Source organism: Heterodontus francisci, chromosome 7 (genome assembly GCF_036365525.1).
Source record: "Heterodontus francisci isolate sHetFra1 chromosome 7, sHetFra1.hap1, whole genome shotgun sequence".
Classification (NCBI taxonomy): domain Eukaryota; kingdom Metazoa; phylum Chordata; class Chondrichthyes; order Heterodontiformes; family Heterodontidae; genus Heterodontus; species Heterodontus francisci.
This window is the reverse complement of record NC_090377.1, coordinates 114,942,404-114,963,720: the sequence shown is the minus strand read 5'-3', so window position 1 is coordinate 114,963,720 and position 21,317 is coordinate 114,942,404. Positions and strand designations below refer to the sequence as shown.

The window sequence follows — 21,317 nt, the reverse complement described above, 5'->3', positions numbered from 1 at the left end:
GTCTCTCTTCATAACTGAAATGCTCCAGCCCAGGCAACATCCTGCTGAATCTCCTCTGCCACCCTCTCCAGTGCAATCACATCCTTCCTATAGTGTGGCGACCAGAACTGTACACAATACTCCAGCTGTGGCCTAACTAGCGTTTTATACACTCCATCATAACCTCCCTGCTCTTATATTCTATGCCTCGGCTAATAAAGGCAAGTATCCCGTATGCCTTTCTAATCACCTTATGCTTCTGCCTTCAGTGATCTATGGACAAGTACAACAAGGTCCCTCTGACCTTCTGTACCTCCTAGGGTCCTACCCCCATTGTATATTCCCTTGGCTTGTTAGTCCTCCCAAAATGCATCACCTCACACTTCTCAGGATTAAAATCCGTTTGCCACTGCTCTGCCCATCTATATCATCTTATAATCTCAGGGTTTCCTCTTCACTATATACGACACCACCAATTTTCATGTCATCTGAGAACTTACTGATCACACCTCCTATATTCACGTCTAGGTCATTCATGTACACTACAAACAGCAAGACTCCCAGCACCGATCCCTGCGGTACACCACTAGTCACAGGTTTCCAATTGCAAAAACAACCATTGACCATCACCCTCTGCCTCCTGCCACTAAGCCAATTTTGGATCCAATTTGCCAAATTGCCCTGGATCCCATGGGCTCTTACCTTCTTAACCAATCTCCCATGCGGGACCTTATCAAAAGCCTTACTGAAGTCCATGTAGACTACATCAACAGCTTTACCCTCAACTACACATCTAGTCACCACCATGAAAAATTCAATCAAGTTTGTAAGACATGATCCCCCCCTGACAAAGTCATGCTGACTATCCCTGATTAAGCCCTGCTTCTCCAAGTGGAGATTAATCCTGTCCCTCAGAATATTTTCCAATAGTTTCCCTTCCACTGATGTTACTCACTGGCCTGTAATTACCTGGTTTATCCCTGCTACTCTTCTTGAATAATGGTACCACATTCGCTGTCCTCCAGTCCTCTGGCACCTCTCCTGTGGCCAGAGAGGATTTGAAAATTTGTGTCAGAGCCCCTGCTATCTCCTCCCTTGCCTCACATAACAGCCTGGGATACATCTCTTCTGGGCCTGAGGATTTATCCACTTTTAAGCCGCTAAAACCGCTAATACCTCCTTCCTTTCAATGCTAATTTGTTCAAGTATATCACAATCCCCCTCCCTGATCTCTACATCTACATCGTCCTTCTCCATAGTGAACACAGATGAAAAGTAATCATTTAAAACCTCACCTACGTCCTCCGGCTCCACACACAGATGGCCACTTTGGTCCCTAATGGGCCCTACTCTTTCCCTGGTTATCCTCTTACCCTTAATATACTTATAAAACATCTTGTGATTTTCCTTTATCTTGCCTGCCAGTGTTTTTTCATGTCCTCCCTTCACTCTCCTAATTACTTCTTTAAGTTTCCCCCTACACTTTCTATACCCCTCTAGGGCCTCCGCTGTTTTCAGTGCTCTGAATCTGCCGTAAGCCTCCTTTCTTTTCCTTATCCAATCCTCTGTATCTCCTGACATCCAGGGTTCCCTGGACTTGTTGGTCCCATCCTTCACATTTACGGGAACATGTTGGCCCTGAACTCTCACTATTTCCTTTTTGAATGACTCCCACTGGTCTGATGTAGACTTTCCTACAAGTAGCTGCTCCCAGTCCACTTTGGCCAGATCTTGTTTTATCACATTGAAATCTGCCTTCCCCCAATTCAGTACCTTTATTTCCGGTCCATCTTTGTCCTTTTCCATAACTACCTTAAATCTTACAGAGTTATGGTCACTATCCCTGAAATGCTCCCCCACTTACACTTCTACCACTTGTCCAGCTTCATTCCTTAAGATTCGGTCCAGTACTGCCCCATCTCTTGTAGGACTTTCTACGTGCTGACACAAAAAGCTCTCCTGGATGCACTTTAAGAATTCCGCCCCCTTTAAGCCTTTTGCACTAAGACTATCCCAGTTAATATTGGGGAAGTTGAAATTCCCTATTATTACCCTATTATTTTTACACCTCTCTGAGATTTGCCTACATATCTGCTCCTCTATCTTTTCCTGACTGTTTGGAGGTCTGTAGTAAACTCCCAGCCAAGTGACTGCCCCCTTTTTGTTTTTAAGTTCTACCCATATGGCCTCATTTGAGGAACCATCTAAGATATCATCCCTCCTTACTGCAGTAATTAACTCCTTGATCAATGGTACAATGCCACCTCCTCTTTTACACCTCCCCACACCCCCCCGTAACGCCTGAAGATTCTATATCCTGGAATATTGAACTGCCAGTCTTGTCCTTCCTCAACCATGTCTCTGTGATAGCAATAATATCATATTCCCATGTGTTAATCAACGCCCTCAATTCATCTGTCTTACTTGTAAGACTCCATGCGTTAAAATAGATACAATCTAGCGTTGCATAATTCACTTGTGCCTTAACAGGTCTATATTTGCTCTGCCTTCCAGACTGACTTAATTTTTCTTCTATATTTGGCTGTGCATCACCCCCTACTGTAACTCCACTCTGTATCCCATCCCCCTGCCAAATTAGTTTAAACCCCAACCCCCCGACCCCCCCAACAGCACTAGCAAACCTCCCAGCAGGAATGTTGGTCCCGTTCCGGTTCAGGTGCAACCTGTCCAACTTGTACAGGTCCCACCTTCGCCAGAAACAGACCCAGTGATCCAGGAAACTAAAGCCTTCCCTCCTGCACCATCTCTTCAGGCATGCATTCATCTGCTCTAGCCTCCTATTCCTATACTCACTAGCACGTGGCACCGGGAGTAATCCAGAGATTGCAATCTTTGAGGTCCTGCTTTTTAGTTTGCTACCTAGCTCCCTAAATTCTTGTTGCAGGACCTCATCCCTCTTTCTACCTATGTCGTTGGTACCAATGTGAACCATGACCTCTGACTGTTCACCCTCCGCCTTCAGAATGTCCTGCATATTAAGGAATATAAAAGTACTACTTGCTTTAGGTTTAGTGATGATGAGGTACCTATGCTGTTCAGTAAACCCTACATGAAAAAGGCACAAATGAAACTTGACATGGAATACAATAAGGCAATTATTTTGAGAAATAAGTTGATCAGGACATTATTGTATCCCCTTAACAAAACCTGATGTTTTCCACCAGAATGTCAGGCAAATATTAATAGTGATAAGCACAAGGGGGAAAATAATTTTTTAAAGCTATATAGACAGTTTGCCCACCCTACTTCACAATGATTAAAAATTCTGCTAAAAGATGCAGGTATAGTTGATGAGTATGCAGGTTTAATAGAAGAGATTAATGAGAATTATGAAATCTGTATGTATTGAGAAGTGGAGGTGAATGGGACAATTGAGGAGAAGGACATTTAAAATGCAAGGTGCCTATGGACAAAAAGTAATGCTCAGAGGAATTTGTAATCTGCCCAGTACACAGAAAATTTAGAGGGAACATTGCTCCCAAACAAAAACCACAAGAAGACACCCTCTAGATCAAAAACACAAACGCTTACCTGATCAACAGACAAATGCGCTCCTTGGGCTGGATTTTATGCAGGATGCAGGGCTCCAGGCTGAAAAGTCAGGGGGAACCCAGCCTCAGCATTTTTCTGACACCCGGAACAATCCTCCAGTCTTTTGGGGTCAAAGTTTAAGGAGGTGGGATCCCTGTCCCTTTAAACACTTAATAGGGACGGGGACTCCCCACCATCACCCCTCCCCCCCACTGTCGGTCAATCACAGGGCTGGCAGCTCAGCAGTATCGGCAGTACCATTGGGAGTGGTGGAAACTGCTGGTACTGCAGAGGCCTTGGACCCAGGCCTAGTGCTGGAACCCCGGACCTAAGGTAAGTGAGGCGGCGTCACCGGGCCCAGTCCGGAAGGCCCCGGTGAGAGGGTTGTCGGCGTTTGGTCCATGGGGAGCAGGATCCTGGGGGCACATTTGTTCCCAGTGGGGTCCTCTGTGGGCTACAAATTGTTCACAAAGTAGGGACCCCACCCCCCAACACACAGGGAGGGTGCCTCGTTTTACAAGGCATCCTCCTGGCATGGCAGAAGCCCCTCTCACCTCTGGTAAGGTTCCAGTGGTGGCGAGAAGAGGTCGTCATCAGCCTATCCCGCCCCCGGGAGAATTGCAAACAGATTCCTGCTGTCAGGTTTCGTGGCAGGTGATTCTGCCCGATTCTCCGGCACACTCCCCCCACCCCACCCCTGCCACGAAACCTGCCATTGGAACAAGCACAAAATCCAGCCCTTTCCCATTCTACAGGCGCAAACACACCCCCTCGTAATCTATCGGCACAGACACAGCTCCTCACACTCCACCAAGATCAGCCCTTGATACTGTTAATTACAGGAAATCAGCAAGAATAGAAACAGCCACAGCTGAAATAAGATTAATGAGGATAGGAATCAGTGTTTAATGAAACATTTTTGGAGTAATCATGGCAACAATTTCATAGCAGTTACCTGATATTAAATTTCCTACATTTATAGCCAATGAGGACAGCCCTGTTGTTACATCCAGCCTACACCCGCCTGCAATGTTATATTATCACTTACTGCAAGAATGATGAGGCAATCTTTAGCACATATTAATCAATAATTACTCTGACCCCAGCACTGAGGTATATTGACTCATGAGCAAGTTTCTCTCCAATGTACTGGAATATCATGTTCAGCATGTCTTGCAAATACACATGTGAATCTCTCCTGAAGGCCTCTCATTCCAAGGTGGCTATTAGCAGAAGACCGTGAAAAGAAAGCTTTGCAGACATTTTGCAACAAGCCAGAGAATGTAAACAGCATCAGCACCCAGACGCATATGCCAGCATCAATATCCAGACACAGACACCAACATCAACATTCAGGCATAAAAGATGATGGCTCCTATAGTTGCATTACATGCAGTCCTGCTTCTGTCTTCACTAGTGATCTACAATTTATTAAACAGGTCATCAGGATGCAAGACAACTTCAATTGAAACCTCTATTGTTAAAAGATTCCTTTGTGTGTCTTCTCCACCTGTTTACCAATTTGGCAATATAAATCAAGGATTGTTGTGCCTCCCCGAATTGAATATGCAAAATGAGACCAGTGCTTCAAAATCACAGAAGCATTTTTTTTTTCCAGAGATGGTATGGCCCTCATCTCCACTCCCTTACTTTAAAGAAGCGGAGACTTGAACACATATGGTGGAGAATTGGTTTAACCATTCATTACCTGATCTGGCTGGACCACTATTGGGTCCTGCTCTCCTCTGCCAAAACTGCTGTCATGAAAACCCTATATGCCAAATGGGAAATATTAATTTCATCAATTGGAACCTTGTCTGAAACTTTTACTGGAAATTGTTGCAAATAACTTTTAAAAAGAAAAGCTGGCAGCCAACATGGCCACTGCAATTTATATATGAAACATCAACACAGTAGGCTGGAGACAACATGACTGAGTCAACCTAGCCAGAACAATGGGGTGCTCTCTGATTAAATTACCTGAAATGGCTTTATCAACACGGTTGTCAAGAGCCATCAACACCCATTGACTTTGAAAGAGCCAAACCCCCCCTACCAAGTGAGATTGGACAGCTTGAGGGGATAAAGCCTTGAACATCACAGAAGCTACCAGAAGGACCTCATTAAAAAAAAAACATAGAGGTTTGGGAATGTCATGTGACTGCTGTGCAGCTCTGGAGAGACTAAGTTTTTTCAGAGTCAGAAAGCAGGACAGTAACTGAGAAACCATCCACAGAGCAGCTCTCTCTCTCTCTCCAGTACAGATCCAGAGAAGACCCGGCTGCAACTGGTAAAGCCAAGTCCAGTCAGACCGCCATAGCCAGCAACTAGAGGACAATGGTCAAAACCCCCTCTTCTGCCTTTCGGAGCCTGAGGAGCAAGTCCACAACTGTGCACGTTGCCCAGCGAGGACCTCAGGACTACAATTTCAATTGTGGACTCTTGGACTGATAAACTGTATTTAAATTCCATTTATTCCGGATTCTACTCCAACTCTGTTTTTCCCTCTGTAATACATTTGTGTATGTGTGTGTATCTCTCATGTGACTGAATGCATGAATGCGAGCATATTAGAGGAACAGGAGCAAGTGCTCACTGAGGTGGTAAGTGCAATAACTGTGTTAAAAAAAAGGATAAACCCTGTTGTGGTCAAACCAGAGATGGGGCGAAAGGGGAGCCTGAGACCCTCTCCTCACCTGGTTGTAACACTGCTCACTATTCTAGGGTCATCCTGGAATGCAACAATAACTCCTGGCTTCTCTTCTCCAGTACAAACCTTCTTAAATCCCTCAACCTGCCTGATTTCTATGTCACTAAGATTGAGACAATACAAACAGCAGCCTCTGCCACGTCTCTCCCTTTCCCTTGCCCACTTCCGCTCAGGATCCCCCCTGCCCGAGCCCTGAACCCATGTCTTTCTCAAGTTTTTCTCCTATCTCCCTTCATGGCCTCTCCAAGTTCATCTTGTCTATGACACTCACCTCCTGCTACCTCGACCCTATTCCCACCAAACTACTGACACCCAACTTCCCTTCTTGGCAATAATAATGTTAGCTGATATTGTTAATGGCTCCCTCTCCTCAGGCGTTGTCCTTCTTCCCTTCAAATCTTACGTCATCACCCCTCTCTCCTCAAAAACTTACTCTTGACTTGTCCGTCCTTGAAAACTACTGTCCTACCTCCAACCTCCTTTTCTTCCCCAAAGAATTCGAATGTGAAGGCACTTCCCAAATCCGTGCCCATTTTTCCTTCAGTTCTGTGTTTGAATGCCTCCAATCGAGGCCCCTGCCACAGTACCAAAATGGCCCTCATCAGGCTGGAGGGTAGCTAATGTAACCCCATTATTTAAAAAAGGAGGTAGAGAGAAAGCAGGGAATTATAGACCAGTCAGCCTGACTTCAGTAGTGGGGAAAATTCTAGAGCCCATTATCAAAGATTTTATAGCAGAGCACTTGGAGAACAGTGGTGGAATCGGACAGAGTCAGCATGGATTTACGAAAGGGAAATCAGGCTTGACAAATCTACTAGAATTCTTCGAGGATGTAACTAGTAGAGTTGATGAGGGGGAGCCAATGGATGTGGTTTATTTGGACTTTCAGAAGGCTTCCAACAAAGTCCCACATGAGATTAGCGTGTAAAATTAAAGCGCATGGGATTGGGGGTAGTGTATTGCGATGGATAGAAAATTGGTTGGCAGACAGGAAACAAAGATTAGGGATAAATGGGTCTTTTTCTGAATGGCAGGCAGTGACTAGTGGGGTACGGCAGGGATCGGTGCTAGGACCCCAGCTATTCACAATATATATTAATGATTTAGATGAGGAAACTAAATGTAATATTTCCAAATTTGCAGATGATACAAAACTGGGTGGGAGGGTGAGTTGTGGAAGGAGGATGCAGAGAGGCTTCAGGGTGATTTGGATAAGTTGAGTGAATGGGCAAATGCATGGCAGATGCAGTATAATGTGGATAAATGTGAGGTTATCCACTTTGGTAGCAAAAACAGGAAAGCAGATTCTTATCTGAACAGCTATAAACTGAGAGAGGGGAATATGCAACGAGACCTGGGTGTTCTCGTACACCAGTCGCTGAAGGTAAGCATGCAGGTGCAAAAGGCGGTAAAAAAGGCAAATGGTATGTTGGCCTTCATAGCGAGAGAATTTGAGTACAGAAGCAGGGATGTCTTGCTGCAATTAGACAGGACCTTGGTGAGGCCACACCTGGAATGCTGTGTGCCGTTTTGGATCCTTATCTGAAGAAGGATGTTCTTGCTATACAGGGAGTGCAGCTAAGGTGTACCAGACTGATTCCTGGGATAGCGGGACTGACGTATGAGGAGAGATTGAGTCGGTTAGGATTATATTCGCTGGAGTTCAAAAGAGTGAGGGGGGGGATCTCATAGAAACCTATAAAATTCTAACAGGACTTGACAGGGTAGGTGCAGGAAGGATGTTCCCGATGGTGGGGGTGTCCAGAACCAGGGATCATAGTCTAAGGATACGGGGTAAACCATTCAGGACTGAGATGAGGAGAAATTTCTTCACCCAGTGGTGAACCTGTGGAATTCACTACCACAGAAAGCAGTTGAGGCCAAAACATTGTATGTTTTCAAGAAGGAGTTAGATATAGCTCTTGGGTTTAAAGGAATCAAAGGATATGGGGCGAAAGCGGGAACTGAGTTGGATGATCAGCCATGATCATAACTGCTCCTATTTTCTATGTTTCTATCAAAGTCACAAATAACATCCTATGTGACTGTGAGAAAGGTAAATTATTCCTCTTCACCCTTCTTGACCTGTCTGCAGCCTTTAATGTAGTTGACTACACCACAATCCTCCAATGCCTCTCCTTTGTCATCCAACTGGGTGGAACTGCACTAATCTGGTTCCATTCTTATTTATCTAGCTGTAGTTAGAGAATCACCTGCAATGGCTTCTTTTCCCACTCCCTCACTGTTACCTCTGAAGTCCTCCAAGGATCTATCCTTGGCCCCCTCCTATTTCTCATCTTTGCAACATCATCCAGCAACACAACATCAGTTTCCAAATGTATGCTGACAACACCCAGCTCTACTGCCACCACTTCCTCTCTTGGCTCCTCTGCTGTCTCTAAATTGTCAGATTGCTTGTACGATATTCAGCACTGGATGAGCAGAAATTTTCTTCAAATAAATATTGGGAAGACTGAAGCCATGACCTTATGTCCCTGCCACAAACTCTGTTCCCTAGCCATCAACTCCATCTCTCTCCCTGGCAAATGTCTGAGACTGAACCAGACTGTTCACAACATTGGTATCCTACTTGACTCTGAAGTGAGCTTTTGACGACATATCCGTGCCATCTCTAATACTGCCTATTTCCACCGCCATAACATCGCCTGAAACTGCCCCTGCCTCAGCTCATCCTCTGCTCAATCCCTCTTGCATGCCTTGTTACCTCTAGACTTGATTGTTCCAATGCATTCCTGGCCAGACTCCCATCTTCCACCTTACATCAACTTGAGTTCATCCAGAGCTCTGCTGTCTGTCTTCCACCTCTGACCAGATCCCGTTCACCCATCAGCCTTATGCTCACTGACATACATTGGCTCCAGGTCCAGCAACACCTCCATTTTAAAATTTTCATTCTTGTTTTCAAATCTCTCAATGGCCTCGCCCCTCCCCATCTCTTTAACCTCCTTCATCCCTACAACCCTCTGGGATCTCTGCACTCTTTCATTTCTGGCGTCTTGTGCATCGTGATTTTAATTGTTCCACAAGTCACAGCCGTGCCTTCAGCTGCCTAGGCCCTAAGCTCGGTAATTCCCTCCATAGACCTCTCTGCCTCTTCTATCCCTCTCTCCTTTAAGTGCCTCAAAAACGTCTTCCTTTGTCCAAGTTCTGTTCAGATTGCCAAATAAAGGGACACATATCACAGTTTCAAAAAAAGACTGGAGGCATAATGATAGATTGTTTATGTATATCAAGCCCAGCAACTCTCCCACATTCACAGGCAGTCTCACATGGAAATCACTATCTCCCACCCCTCCTGCAATCTGCTGTATTCTGGACTGGGTTGGTCATCCCTATGATGTGTCCATCCCAAAATTCATAGTAACAGTGAAAGTCCCCTATTAAAATTCGGGGGTTTTCACCACAGTCTCCTATAAACAGTGGGGACTGTATCTGTTGCTCATTCATGGAACTCACCTCCCTTTACCTGGTGCACTGACCTGCAACACAATCTTTTCTTTCTGTCCTCTCCTGAAGATGCTAGGTCTTTGTCAGAACACAATGCCAGGAGCACCACAGTGTGGTGTTCATACTGCCACAGGCTGAAATCAGCAAACTCACTGTAAGCTGGGATATAAAGACAAAGTTCTGGCAGTGCAGTTTACTGTTGAGTGTCTTTTGAAAAGGGGTTTACTATATAGCGGCTTCCACAACACAAGGATGCGCCAAAGCACGTGAAAGCCAGTGCCTTTTGAAGTGCAGTCACTATTGCAATGTAGGGAACCTGCAGTGGTGTTAATTGAGAGATAAACATTGGCCAAGATGCCTGGAGAACTCTCATGCTCTTCTTTGATAATGCCATCGATCTTTTATATCCACCCAAGAGGGAAGACAGGGCCTTGCTTTAATGTCTCATTTGAAAGACAGCATCTCTGACAGTGTTGCACTCCCTCAGTACTGCACTGGGAGTGTCAGCCTACTTAATGTACTCAAGTCTCTGGAGTGGGACTTGAACCCATGACCTTCTGAATCAGAAGTGAGAGTTCTACTATCATGAATAAACCAGGTTCCCCACTTTTCAATTTAGCACCCTAACGTACTGCATACTTTATAGCAGTGAAGCAGCCTGATTGCTGAACACATGCGACTGGATTTATTCAGTAATAACAGCACAGCCTTCATATGAACTAGGAGCAGGAGTAGGCTATTTGGCCCCTTGAGCCTGCTCTGCCATTCTATAAAATCATGACTGATCTGTTTGTGGACTCAACTCCACTTTCCTGCCAACCCCGATACCCTTTGACTCCCTGTTTGTCAAAAATCTGTCTACCTCGGCCTTAAAAACATTCAATGACCCTGCCTCCACTGCTCTCTGGGAAGAGAGTTCCATGCACTATCACGACCCTCAGGAGAAAAAAATTCTCCTCATCTCTGTCTGAAATGGGAGACCCCTTATTTTTAAACTATGCCTCCTAGTTTTAGTCTTTCCCACAAGGGGAAACATTTTTTCAACATCCACCCTGTCAAGTCCCCTCAAGATCTTATATGTTTCAACATGTTACCTCTCATCCTTCTAAACTCCAATGAATACAACCTGTCCAACTTTTCCTCATAAGATAACCCTCTCATCCCACAAATCAGTCGATTGAACCTTCACGTGGTGTTAATTGTTTCTCTACCATGGTCAAGTAATTCGATGATCAGGTTAGTAAAGATTACCTGGCATGACATTCAGCTGGAACGAATAAAGTTTGTTTGCATCAGGGAAATCCAGTTTGCATGTGCCTGCAGAGATAAAACCGATAAATGGAGTGAATGCAAATAGAGTCAGCGCTAAGAACAAAAAACATTAAAGACAAGGAGGACAAAGGTCCCTCCGCCCATCCCTCTGATACATTAAGTCGCCACCCATACCTTCTAGTACCCTAACCCTCCAATTACAGGATCCAGCTGCATTTTCACTGCTCTCAATCTGCCTGTCTCTATTCCTAGGCAGGTAGATTATTACAAACAGTTCTTACTCTTTGAGTGAATGTGTTCATAAAATCTGTGTTTTTCTATATATTTATCTAAATTGTGATATAGAACACAGAAGTTGCACACAAACTGCAATAATGAGTTTAAATCACCAGAACCTCACTGACAAAACAATCATGAACGAATCCATTACAGACCAAAAAAGGGCATCAATGAATAGAGCACCATAAATAAATAAAGATTAAAACTAATTTGAAATTTAAATGGGAGGTGCGTTGTAAAGTTGCCATGGAAATACTGAAGAAAATCATGGGGAATATAGAAAATGTAGTGGAAGAGAGATAAGAAAGGGTTAAAAGGTAATGTGAAACACTCTCAGGGCTGAAAGAGGGAGTCTAACTATGCAGGATAATGGCATGGTGGAGATATTAAATAAATGCTTAATTTGTTACAAATGATGCTGGAAGTGAGAATGTTGATGTACTAGATGAGGACATGAATGATTAGGACAGGTAACTGAAGAAAAGGCATTAGTACTGGATATGCTGGAACTCTGAATGGATCAGTCACTGGGCCCTGATGGCTGCACCCCTGGCTGTTGAAAGAAGTTAGAGAGGACAGAGCAGAGACCCTGGTTATAATTGTTCAATTTTCCTTAAATATGCGATGTATGAGACTTCAGAGTTGTTGATTTAACAGTTTTGTTCAAGAAGGGAGAGGATGGCCAGGGCAACTACGGACGAAGTTTGTCTAACGTCACCTGGGATAAACTCTTAAAATCCACAATTAAAGACAAAATTAGTGAGCATTTAGCAATACATGGGTTATTAAAGGACAGACAGCAGGGATTTGTAAAGGGGAGTCATGTTTGACAACTCTAATTTTTTTTGCAAGAAGTGATAAAGAGAATGCAGTGGTGTATATGAATTCTCAGAATGCATTTCATAAAGAGTCTCGCAGGAGACTTATTGGAAAAAGTTGGATTTGAGTATAAAGAACACAATTTCAAAGTGCACAGATGACAGAAAAGGAGATATGGCCAACAGTGAGGGGAACTGTAAAAGCTTCAGGAAGGCAGACGGGGGCAGATGCAGTTTAATGCGGATAAGTGTGAGGTTAAAGGGTGTGGAGAAACAGAGTAAACTAAAGGGTCAAACATATAATTTCTTGGAAGTTCAAAACAGGGAGATAAAGCTGTAAAAACGTGTTGGGTTGTATAAATAGGGACCTCAAAGAATTGAAAGGCATAAAATTTTCATTGACTTCCTTCATACCCTGCAGTGAAACCTGTCCAATTTGAATGCAGACATTATGACCATGCACTTATCTTACCCATTATTCTGCACGCACCTAAAGTAAAGGCTGTTGGATCATTGACTATATTAAACAGAGAAAACAAACTGAAAAGGCAAACAAATCTTGGGAGGCCATGGCAAAATATATCAACTGCCGATCTTAGCAAAAAAGTAAACGCCTCCCAAACAAAATGGGGATGGTGCGCTGTCTTGAGAGCTACAATTTTGTTGTAGGATATTTCTTTGTTAGGAATGAAAAAATAATCAGTAATATCTGACGTGAAAATGATAATTCAGCATTTTCCCAGCAGTTAAGTGGTGCAACTTATTAACGCCTGGGTATCCTTCTGGGAGGTATCCACTGTTTTTGCTAAGAGATTGATGAGAATGTTGAAAAACTTAACTAGCCCACACCTCCCTTTTGTGTGCTTGTAAAATTCCTGATAGAGAAATGGCAGGGCCTTTCTCATCCAGAGGACAGCTCCCAAAAGTAATACCGAGGTAATAAATGTGGCAATATGTCATGAGGTAAGTTTACTGCAGGCCCACTGCTGAGAAGAGCGACAAAAGAAACTGCACATTCTTAAATGAGAAAAGTACAAAGGCCATAGAGGCATTTATGGCACAGGAGGCTGCCATTCGGCCCATCAAGTCCACGCCAGCTCGCCGTGGAGCAATCCAGTCAGGCCTATTCCCCCGCTTGATCCCCGTAGTCCTGCAAGTTTATTTCCTTTAAGCGCCTATCTAATTTCCTTTTGAAATCATTGATTGTCTCCGCTTCCACCACCCTCGGGGGCAGCGAGTTCCGGGCCATTACCACTCACAGCTTAAAAACGGTCTTCCTTACATTCCCCCGCATCTCTTGCCCAAAACCTTCAATCTGTGTCTCCTAGTCCTTGTACCATCAGTTAATGGGAACAGCTTTTCCTATTTAAGCCTGTCACAATCTTGTACACTTCTATCAAATCTCCCCTCAATCTCCTTTGCTCCAGGGATAACAACCCCAGCTTCTCCAACCTAACCTTGTAGCTAAAATCCCTCATCCCTGGAATCATTCTGGTAAATCTCCTCTCCACCCTCTCAAAGACCCTCACATCCTTCCTAAAGTGTGGTGACAGAACTGGACACAATACGCTAGTTGGGGCCTAACCAGAGCTTTATAAAGGTTCAGCATAACTTCCCTGCTTTTGTACTCTATGCCTCTATGTAGGAAGTCTAAGATTCTATATACTTTGCTAACCATTCCCTCAATATGTCCTGACACCTTCAAAGATTGATGCACATGCACCCCCAGGTCCCTCTGTTCCTGCACACTCTTTAGAAATGTGCCATTAAGTCTATATTGCCTCACCCTATCCCTTCTGCCAAAATGCATCACCTCACACTTGTCTGCCCATTCTGCTAGCCTATCTATGTCCTATTGCAGGCAGTTCGTATCATCTTGACTGTTTGCCACTCCTCCAAGTTTGGTATCATCTGCAAATTTTGAAATTTTACTCTGGATTCCAATATCCCAGGTCATTTATATACAGCAAAAAAAGCAGCGGGTCTGAGCACTGACTCTTGGCGAACACCACTGTGTACCATCCTTCAGTTTAAAAAACAACCATTTACCACGACTCGCTGTTTTCTGTTCTTAAGCTAATTTTTATCCAATTGGACACTGACCTTCCTAGTCCATGAGCCTCAATTTTGTTAACCAGCCTTTTATGTAGTACCTTATCGAACGCTTTCTTAAAATCCATATCGACAACATCCACTGCACTCCCTTCATCAACCTTCTGTTACTTCATCAAAAAATTCAATTAGATTAGTCAAGCATGATCTGCCTTTTACTGGCTGTCCTTAATTAACTCAAACAGACATATATTACTGTACAGCTCATGGAAATACAGGAACAGGAATTAAAAATCGCCATGTTCACAGTCTTAGTTGCTAGCCAAGGATCCCATTGGAAATATGAACGTGTGGATAAACAGACTCGCCTGTGATGCCATTACAAAAGAATATCTGCCTAAAATTCATCATTTAGGCTCTATAATTAATGGTCACTTCAGTTAGGTTAAACAGGACAGGCAACACCAATAACACTTAATAATCTAGAAGACCTCTATCAAATCAACCCTTAATCTCCCCAGCTCTGTTGATAAAGCCCAAATTTCTCAAGTCTCTTGATAACTGTTGCCATTCATCCTTGATAGCTTCCGAGTGAATCTACGGATATTATATTCTTCCTACGAGGTCTTCTAGATTATTAAGAGTTATTGTTGCAAATTTCAGGGCAGTACTGGATACTTCATTAGACTCAGTGTCATCGGTCATTCCCATAAATGAACCCTTTGTCCTACATGATCAGGAATTTACCTTTACTGTCCAATATCTGGTGATATGATTTTTGGTCACAATAAGACACTTTGTTGAGTATGCTGAATAGAGTCAGAGTCAGCATGGACAAGATGGGCCAAATGGCCTCCTTCTGTGATTTTTTTTTTTCTTTTTGCATATGTCCCCAAGCGCCTTTCTTCAATCTTTCCAAAGACAGCTTGCTGAGCACTCCACTGAGATGAAGCTAATTGTAAACCAACAAACTGGCTTATTTCAAATGAAACACATGAATGAATACAATACCATTTTGACAGCGAGTTTTATCCATTTCTTATTCCTGCTAATAGCATCAAAACTAAAAAAAAAAATGCACAGACCCTACCCTTGATCTGGGCCTACCTTACCTCACAAATCAGTACTGTTGACTCATTGTTACTCATTTAGAAAGAGCTTCCTATACCTCTCACTGATCTGTTCAAATCTAAAAGTTGGCAGACTGTCATTTTCAGAGCCGTGAACACCACAGCTGATCTTCCCCAGCTATTCAACAAGGATTGGCACATCGAGCTGCTACTTCAAACCAGAAACGTTTCCCATGTGGCACCTACATGGCACATTCAGCTCTGACCCTACTCAGTTATGGGGAGTAAACCCCCTCGGGGCTGAGTTTAACTTAATAGCACCATTTTAATATAAGTTAATCCAAAATCCATCTTTGGCCAAATAGGCCAAAGTCTCAAAATATGAGAATGATGGTAAAGCAAACTGTGATATATTGTTTCCATTGATCAACAAAGCATGGCTGAGAGGGATAGAATTTAATAGAATCATAAGAAGAACTAGAGGTTAAAATAATGTTCTCAGGGAGAGGCTGTGAATGTGGAATTCTCTGATACAAACTTTGATAAAGCAGTGTCCATCAATTCTTCTAAAAGAGAATGAGTTGCTTAAAAATGAGAAATATGAGTAGGAAACAAGCAGTATAGTGGGGTTCGAAAAGATCATTCCTGTAGAACAAAAACTACACCAATCACAACTTGCATCATTAATGAAATAAAGCGCTTCACTGGAGCATTTTCAAACAAAATTTAACACATACGGAGATATCTGGGCAGATGACCCAAAACTTGGTCAAAGAGGTAGGTTTTAAGGAGCGTCTTAAAGCCACAGAGAGGGACAGAGAGGTTTAAAGAGGGAGTTCCAGAGCCTAGGGCCTAGACAGCTGAAGGTCCCGCATGGCAGACTGGTACAAAAGGTGAAGTCACACGGGATCAGAGGTGAGCTGGCAAGATGGATACAGAACTGGCTCGGTCATAGAAGACAGAGGGTATCAGTGGATGGGTGTTTTTCTGAATGGAGGAATGTGACTAGTGGTGTTCCGCAGGGATCAGTGCTGGGACCTTTGCTGTTTGTAGTATATATAAATGATTTGGAGGAAAATGTAGCTGGTCTGATTAGTAAGTTTGCGGACGACACAAAGGTTGGTGGAGTTGCGGACAATGATGAGGATTGTCAGAGGATACAGTAGGATATAGATCAGTTGGAGACTTGGGCGGAGAAATGGCAGATGGAGTTTAATCCGGACAAATGTGAGGTAATGCATTTTGGAAGGTCTAATGCAGGTGGGAGATATACAGTAAATGGCAGAACCCTTAGGAGTATTGACAGGCAGAGAGATCTGGGTGTACAGGTCCACAGGTCACTGAAAGTGGCAACGCAGGTGAAAAAGGTAGTCAAGAAGGCATACGGCATGCTTGCCTTCATTGGTCGGGGCATAGAGTATAAAAATTGGCAAGTCATGTTGCAGCTGTACAGAACTTTAGTTAGGCCACACTTAGAATATTGCGTGCAATTCTGGTCGCCACACTACCAGAAGGACGTGGAGGCTTTGGAGAGGGTACAGAGGAGGTTTACCAGGATGTTGCCTGGTCTGGAGGGCATTAGTTATGAGGAGAGGTTGGAAAAACTCGGATTGTTTTCACTGGAACGACGGAGGTGGAGGGGCGACATGATAGAGGTTTACAAAGTTATGAGCGGCATAGACAGAGTGGATAGTCAGAAGCTTTTTCCCAGGGTGGAAGAGTCAGTTACTAGGGGACATAGGTTTAAGGTGCGAGGGGCAAAGTTTAGAGGGGATGTGCGAGGCAAGTTTTTTTACACAGAGGGTGGTGAGTGCCTGGAACTTGCTGCCAGGGGAGGTGGTGGAAGCAGATACGATAGCGACGTTTAAGAGGCATCTTGACAAATACATGAAAAGGAAGGGAATAGAGGGATATGGGCCCCGGAAGTGCAGAAGGTGTTAGTTTAGGCAGGCATCAAGATCAGCGCAGGCTTGGAGGGCCGAATGGCCTGTTCCTGTGCTGTACTGTTCTTTGTTCTTTGTTTGTATAGCTGCCAACACTTCTTTTGGGCCTCCTTATCTCGAGAGACAATGGATACGCGTCTGGAGGTGGTCAGTGGTTTGTGAAGCAGCGCCTGGAGTGGCTATAAAGGCCAATTCTGGAGTGACAGGCTCTTCCACAGGTGCTGCAGAGAAATTTGTTTGTTGGGGCTGTTGCACAGTTGGCTCTCCCCTTGCGCCTCTGTCTTTTTTCCTGCCAACTACTAAGTCTCTTCGACTCGCCACAATTTAGCCCTGTCTTTATGGCTGCCCGCCAGCTCTGGCGAATTGCAGAAGTGCAGAAGGTGTTAGTTTAGGCAGGCATCAAGATCAGCGCAGGCTTGGAGGGCCGAATGGCCTGTTCCTGTGCTGTACTGTTCTTTGTTCTTTGTTCTTTGTTTGTATAGCTGCCAACACTGGAACCATTAAAATCGAGGATGCACAAATGGCCCGAATTGGAGGAGCACAGATATCTCAGAGGGCTGTATGGCTGGAGGATATTAGAGATAGGGGACCTGATTTTCCTTCCGGGATTGGGAAAACTATGTCAGAGCTGTTTCCGGGTCCTGATTCCTCCCCAGGGTGGGATTGAAAGCAGTCACAGCCCCTGATTTTCATGTAGGCAGCCTGCTAATTGGCTGGATGGCAGGTGGACGACCAATTAGCGGCTGTGGGGACGGGAACAAGTGCAGGCCTGATTTAAACAGACCGCGGCAGCTATTACTATAGCTATTGTTTTACTGAGTGAAATGAAGCAGGAGTGATGGGAGAAGAAAGCCAGAAGGCTGGCACCCAGGGCAGGGCTGTCCCTCGCTTTGCTGACCCTGACCTGGAGGTCCTCCTTTAGGCAGCGAGAGGGAGGAGGGAGTCCTCTTTCCAGAGGGTGGCAGGAGAAGGTCACCCTCCCAGACCAAGCATGCATGGATTGAGGTTGCTGGGAATGTTAGCAGATGAAGTGTGGTGAGGAGGAACTGGGTCCTGCGCCGGAAAAGGTCCTATGACTTTATTCGCTCTGGCAAGGTGAGTGCAATGCCAGACCCTCATGACAGGCATAATAATAAAAGCAAAATACTGCAGATGCTGGAAATAAAAACAGAAAGTGCTTGAAATACTCAGCCGGTCTGGCAACATCTGTGGAGAGAGAAGCAGAGTTAACATTGCAGGTCTGTGACCAAAAGTTAGAAATGTAATGGGCTTTGAGCAAGTGAAAGGGGTTGGGGGTGGGGGGGGGGGCAAGAAGAACAAAAGGGAAGGTGTGTGATAGGGCAGAGAACAGGAGAGATTAATGACAGAAATGACACAGAACAAAAGGCAAAGGGAGTGCTAATAGTTGTAGTAAAAGACAAAGCATTAGTCCAGAGGTGTGCTAATGACTGAATAATGAACAGCTCTGTCCAGAAGCAAAAACATGAAAAACTGGTGTAAGACAGGCCCATGGTTAAATAAATAAATAAAACATTAAAAAAATTAAAATGGCAGTCATGCGCTGAAATTATTGGACGCAATGTTGAGTCCAGAAGGCAGTAGAGTGCCTAATTGGAAGATGAGGTGCTGTTCCCCAAGCTTACGTTGAGCTTCACTGGAACACTGTAGCAGGACAAAGCCAGAAATGTGAGCAGGAGAGCAGGTTAGTGAATTAAAATGAGAGGCGACCAGAAGCTCGGTGGTATGCTTGCAGACTAAGCGGAGATGTTCCTCAAAGCAGTCACCCAATCTGCGTTTGGTCTCCCCAATGTAGAGGCGATCACATTGTGAGCAGCGAATATGGTATACTAAATTGAAAGTACAAGTAAATCGCTGCTTCATCTGAAAGGAGTGCTTGGGGCCAAGGATAGTGAGGAGAGAGGAGGTAAAAGGGCAGGTATTATACCTCCTGCGATTGCATGGAAAGGGAATGAGGTGTTGGGGGTAAATGGAGGAGTAGACCAGGGTGTCGTGGAGGGAATGATTGCTTCGGAATGCTGACAGGCGAGGGGAGGGGAAGATGCGTTTGGTGGTGGCATCACACTGGAGATGGTAGAAATGGCGGAGAATGATCCTTTGGATATGGAGGCTGGTGGGGTGGAAAGTGAGGACAAGGGGAACCCTGTCGCATTTTTTGGAGGGAGGGGAAGGGGTGAGGGCAGAAGTGCGGGAAATGGGTCGGACACGGTCGAGGGCCCTGTCAACCACAGTGGAGGGGAATCCTTGGTTGAGGAAAAAGGAAGACATATCAGAAGCGCTGTTATGGAAGGTTCCATCATTGAAACACTTGCGTTGGAGACGGGGAAACTGGGAGAATAGAATGGAGTCCTTGCAGGAGGCAGGATGTGAGGCAGTGTAGTCGAGGTAGCTGTGGGAGTCAGTGCGCTTATAATGAATATTAGTGCACTGCCTATCCTCAGAGATGGAGACAGAGAAGTCGAAGGAAGGGAAGTGTCAGAGAGGGACCATGTGAAGGTGAGAGAAGGGTGGAAATTGGAAGCAAAGTTGAAGAAGTTTTTCAGCTCGAGGTGAGAGCAGGAACGGCACCAATACAGTCATCAATGTACCGGAAAAAGAGTTGGGAGAGGGGGCCTGAGTAGGAGTGTTCGACATACTCCACAAAAAGACAGGAATAACTAGGACCCAAGTGGGTACCCATAGCAACATCTTTAATTTGGAGGAAGTGAGTGGTGCTGAAGGGGAAGTTAGTTATTCAATGTGAGAACAGATTCAGCCAGGTAGACGAGGGTGGTGGAGGATGAGGACTGGTTGGATCTCTGTTCAGGGAAGAAGCGGAGAGCCCTCAGACCATCCTGGTGGGGGATGGAGCTATAGAGAGATTGGATGTCCACAAGACAGGTATCTGGGTATTCAACCTCAAGTAGACAGACCACCTGGGGAGCCTGAGGATGCATGCTGCTCCTGAACATGGGAGGAATGTGAGCCTATGGTATTTACTGACCGCTCAGCAAGGCTCAGAGCCAAAGCACTGTTGAGGACTTGCCTGAACTGATAATGCAGCTTCCTACGTCAATAAGGCGATGGCACTGGCCATAGAGACCAACATGAGGGGTGCCCCATCTGCACATCGGTACCTCTATGATGCAGGGAGCTATGCAGATTGCTAGGGTGGTCACCCAGGAACAAGTCAAGGAAGGCGAGATGAGCATTCCTAGTGGAGAGGGTGAATAGAAACGGCAATGTGTAGATGAAGGAGGTGCAGTGCACTCCACCCTGTCCAACAGCAGGCCAAAGATTCAGCCGCCTTGGGAAGCCTCAGCACTGCAGAGGCTTCTGCTCATTATCTCTTCTTGTGTCTCCCACAGGTTCTGATGTGGAGGGGGAAGGACAGATTCTTTTGTCTACACCGGGGCAAGCACCATCACATCTTATAAGCGTACCCTCCACCAGCTCAGATACAATCACCTCAGTGGGTCCTTGCATGCAATTAGATAAGGTAGCACTGGGTGATGAGCACAGTACGACTAAGCAGGAAGAGGTGGGAGAGATAGAGGCAATTGGGGCTGAGCCCCTCGGAGGGTGGAAGACAGACACAGCCCTGCTCAGCTGGGCACTGTTGCAGGGCCTCAGGAACCACAAGAAAGGAGGCTCTGCTGAGACCAGCAGCAACAGATGTGTTCCTACACATCAGAGTTCCCTGAGGCAGTGCGGGTCATGGGCTAAGAGTGGAGGAGTTCAATCAACTCATGTGCGTGACCCTGGTCCAGGGCTTTGACATATGAGCTCCTCCATTGAGAGTGTCCAACCTCATGGAGAGCTATATGTGGCAGCGCTCGGAGTGGATGAAGGAACAGCGCTGACCTGCGCAGAATGTATGCCACACTCTGTAGCCTTGACCTGTCAGTGGCGCAGATGGTGCAGGGACGTTTGTAGTGGATGCCAGTTGCGCACCAGCTGTTGCTTCCCGTAAGCCATCTGGAGCACCAGCCAAGGGCTGAGGCAGTCACTGAGGAGGATGAGGATGCCATCCATCATGGGGTAACATCATCATCAGTGGCCTCCTTGGCCCCTCTGACTGAGGGACCATCTATGCAGGAGAACCATGTGACACAGGCTACCCCTGCATTGATGCCAGTACAGCAGCCTCTGGAGGTGCCCCCACTGGCACCTCCAG

At 45.2% G+C, this 21,317-nt stretch overlaps 1 protein-coding gene across 5 annotated transcripts in view; it reads right to left on the bottom strand.

The window, feature by feature from the left end:
* The window catches only part of ube2f (ubiquitin-conjugating enzyme E2F (putative)), a 163,652-nt gene that overhangs the window by 58,992 nt on the left and 83,343 nt on the right, over window positions 1-21,317 (bottom strand). For all 5 annotated transcript variants that reach the window (XM_068035930.1, XM_068035928.1, XM_068035929.1 and 2 more), the window contains one exon: window positions 10,961-11,026. In XM_068035930.1, coding sequence (XP_067892031.1) covers window positions 10,961-11,026 — 66 coding nt within the window. The remainder of the gene's footprint in view (window positions 1-10,960; window positions 11,027-21,317) is intronic.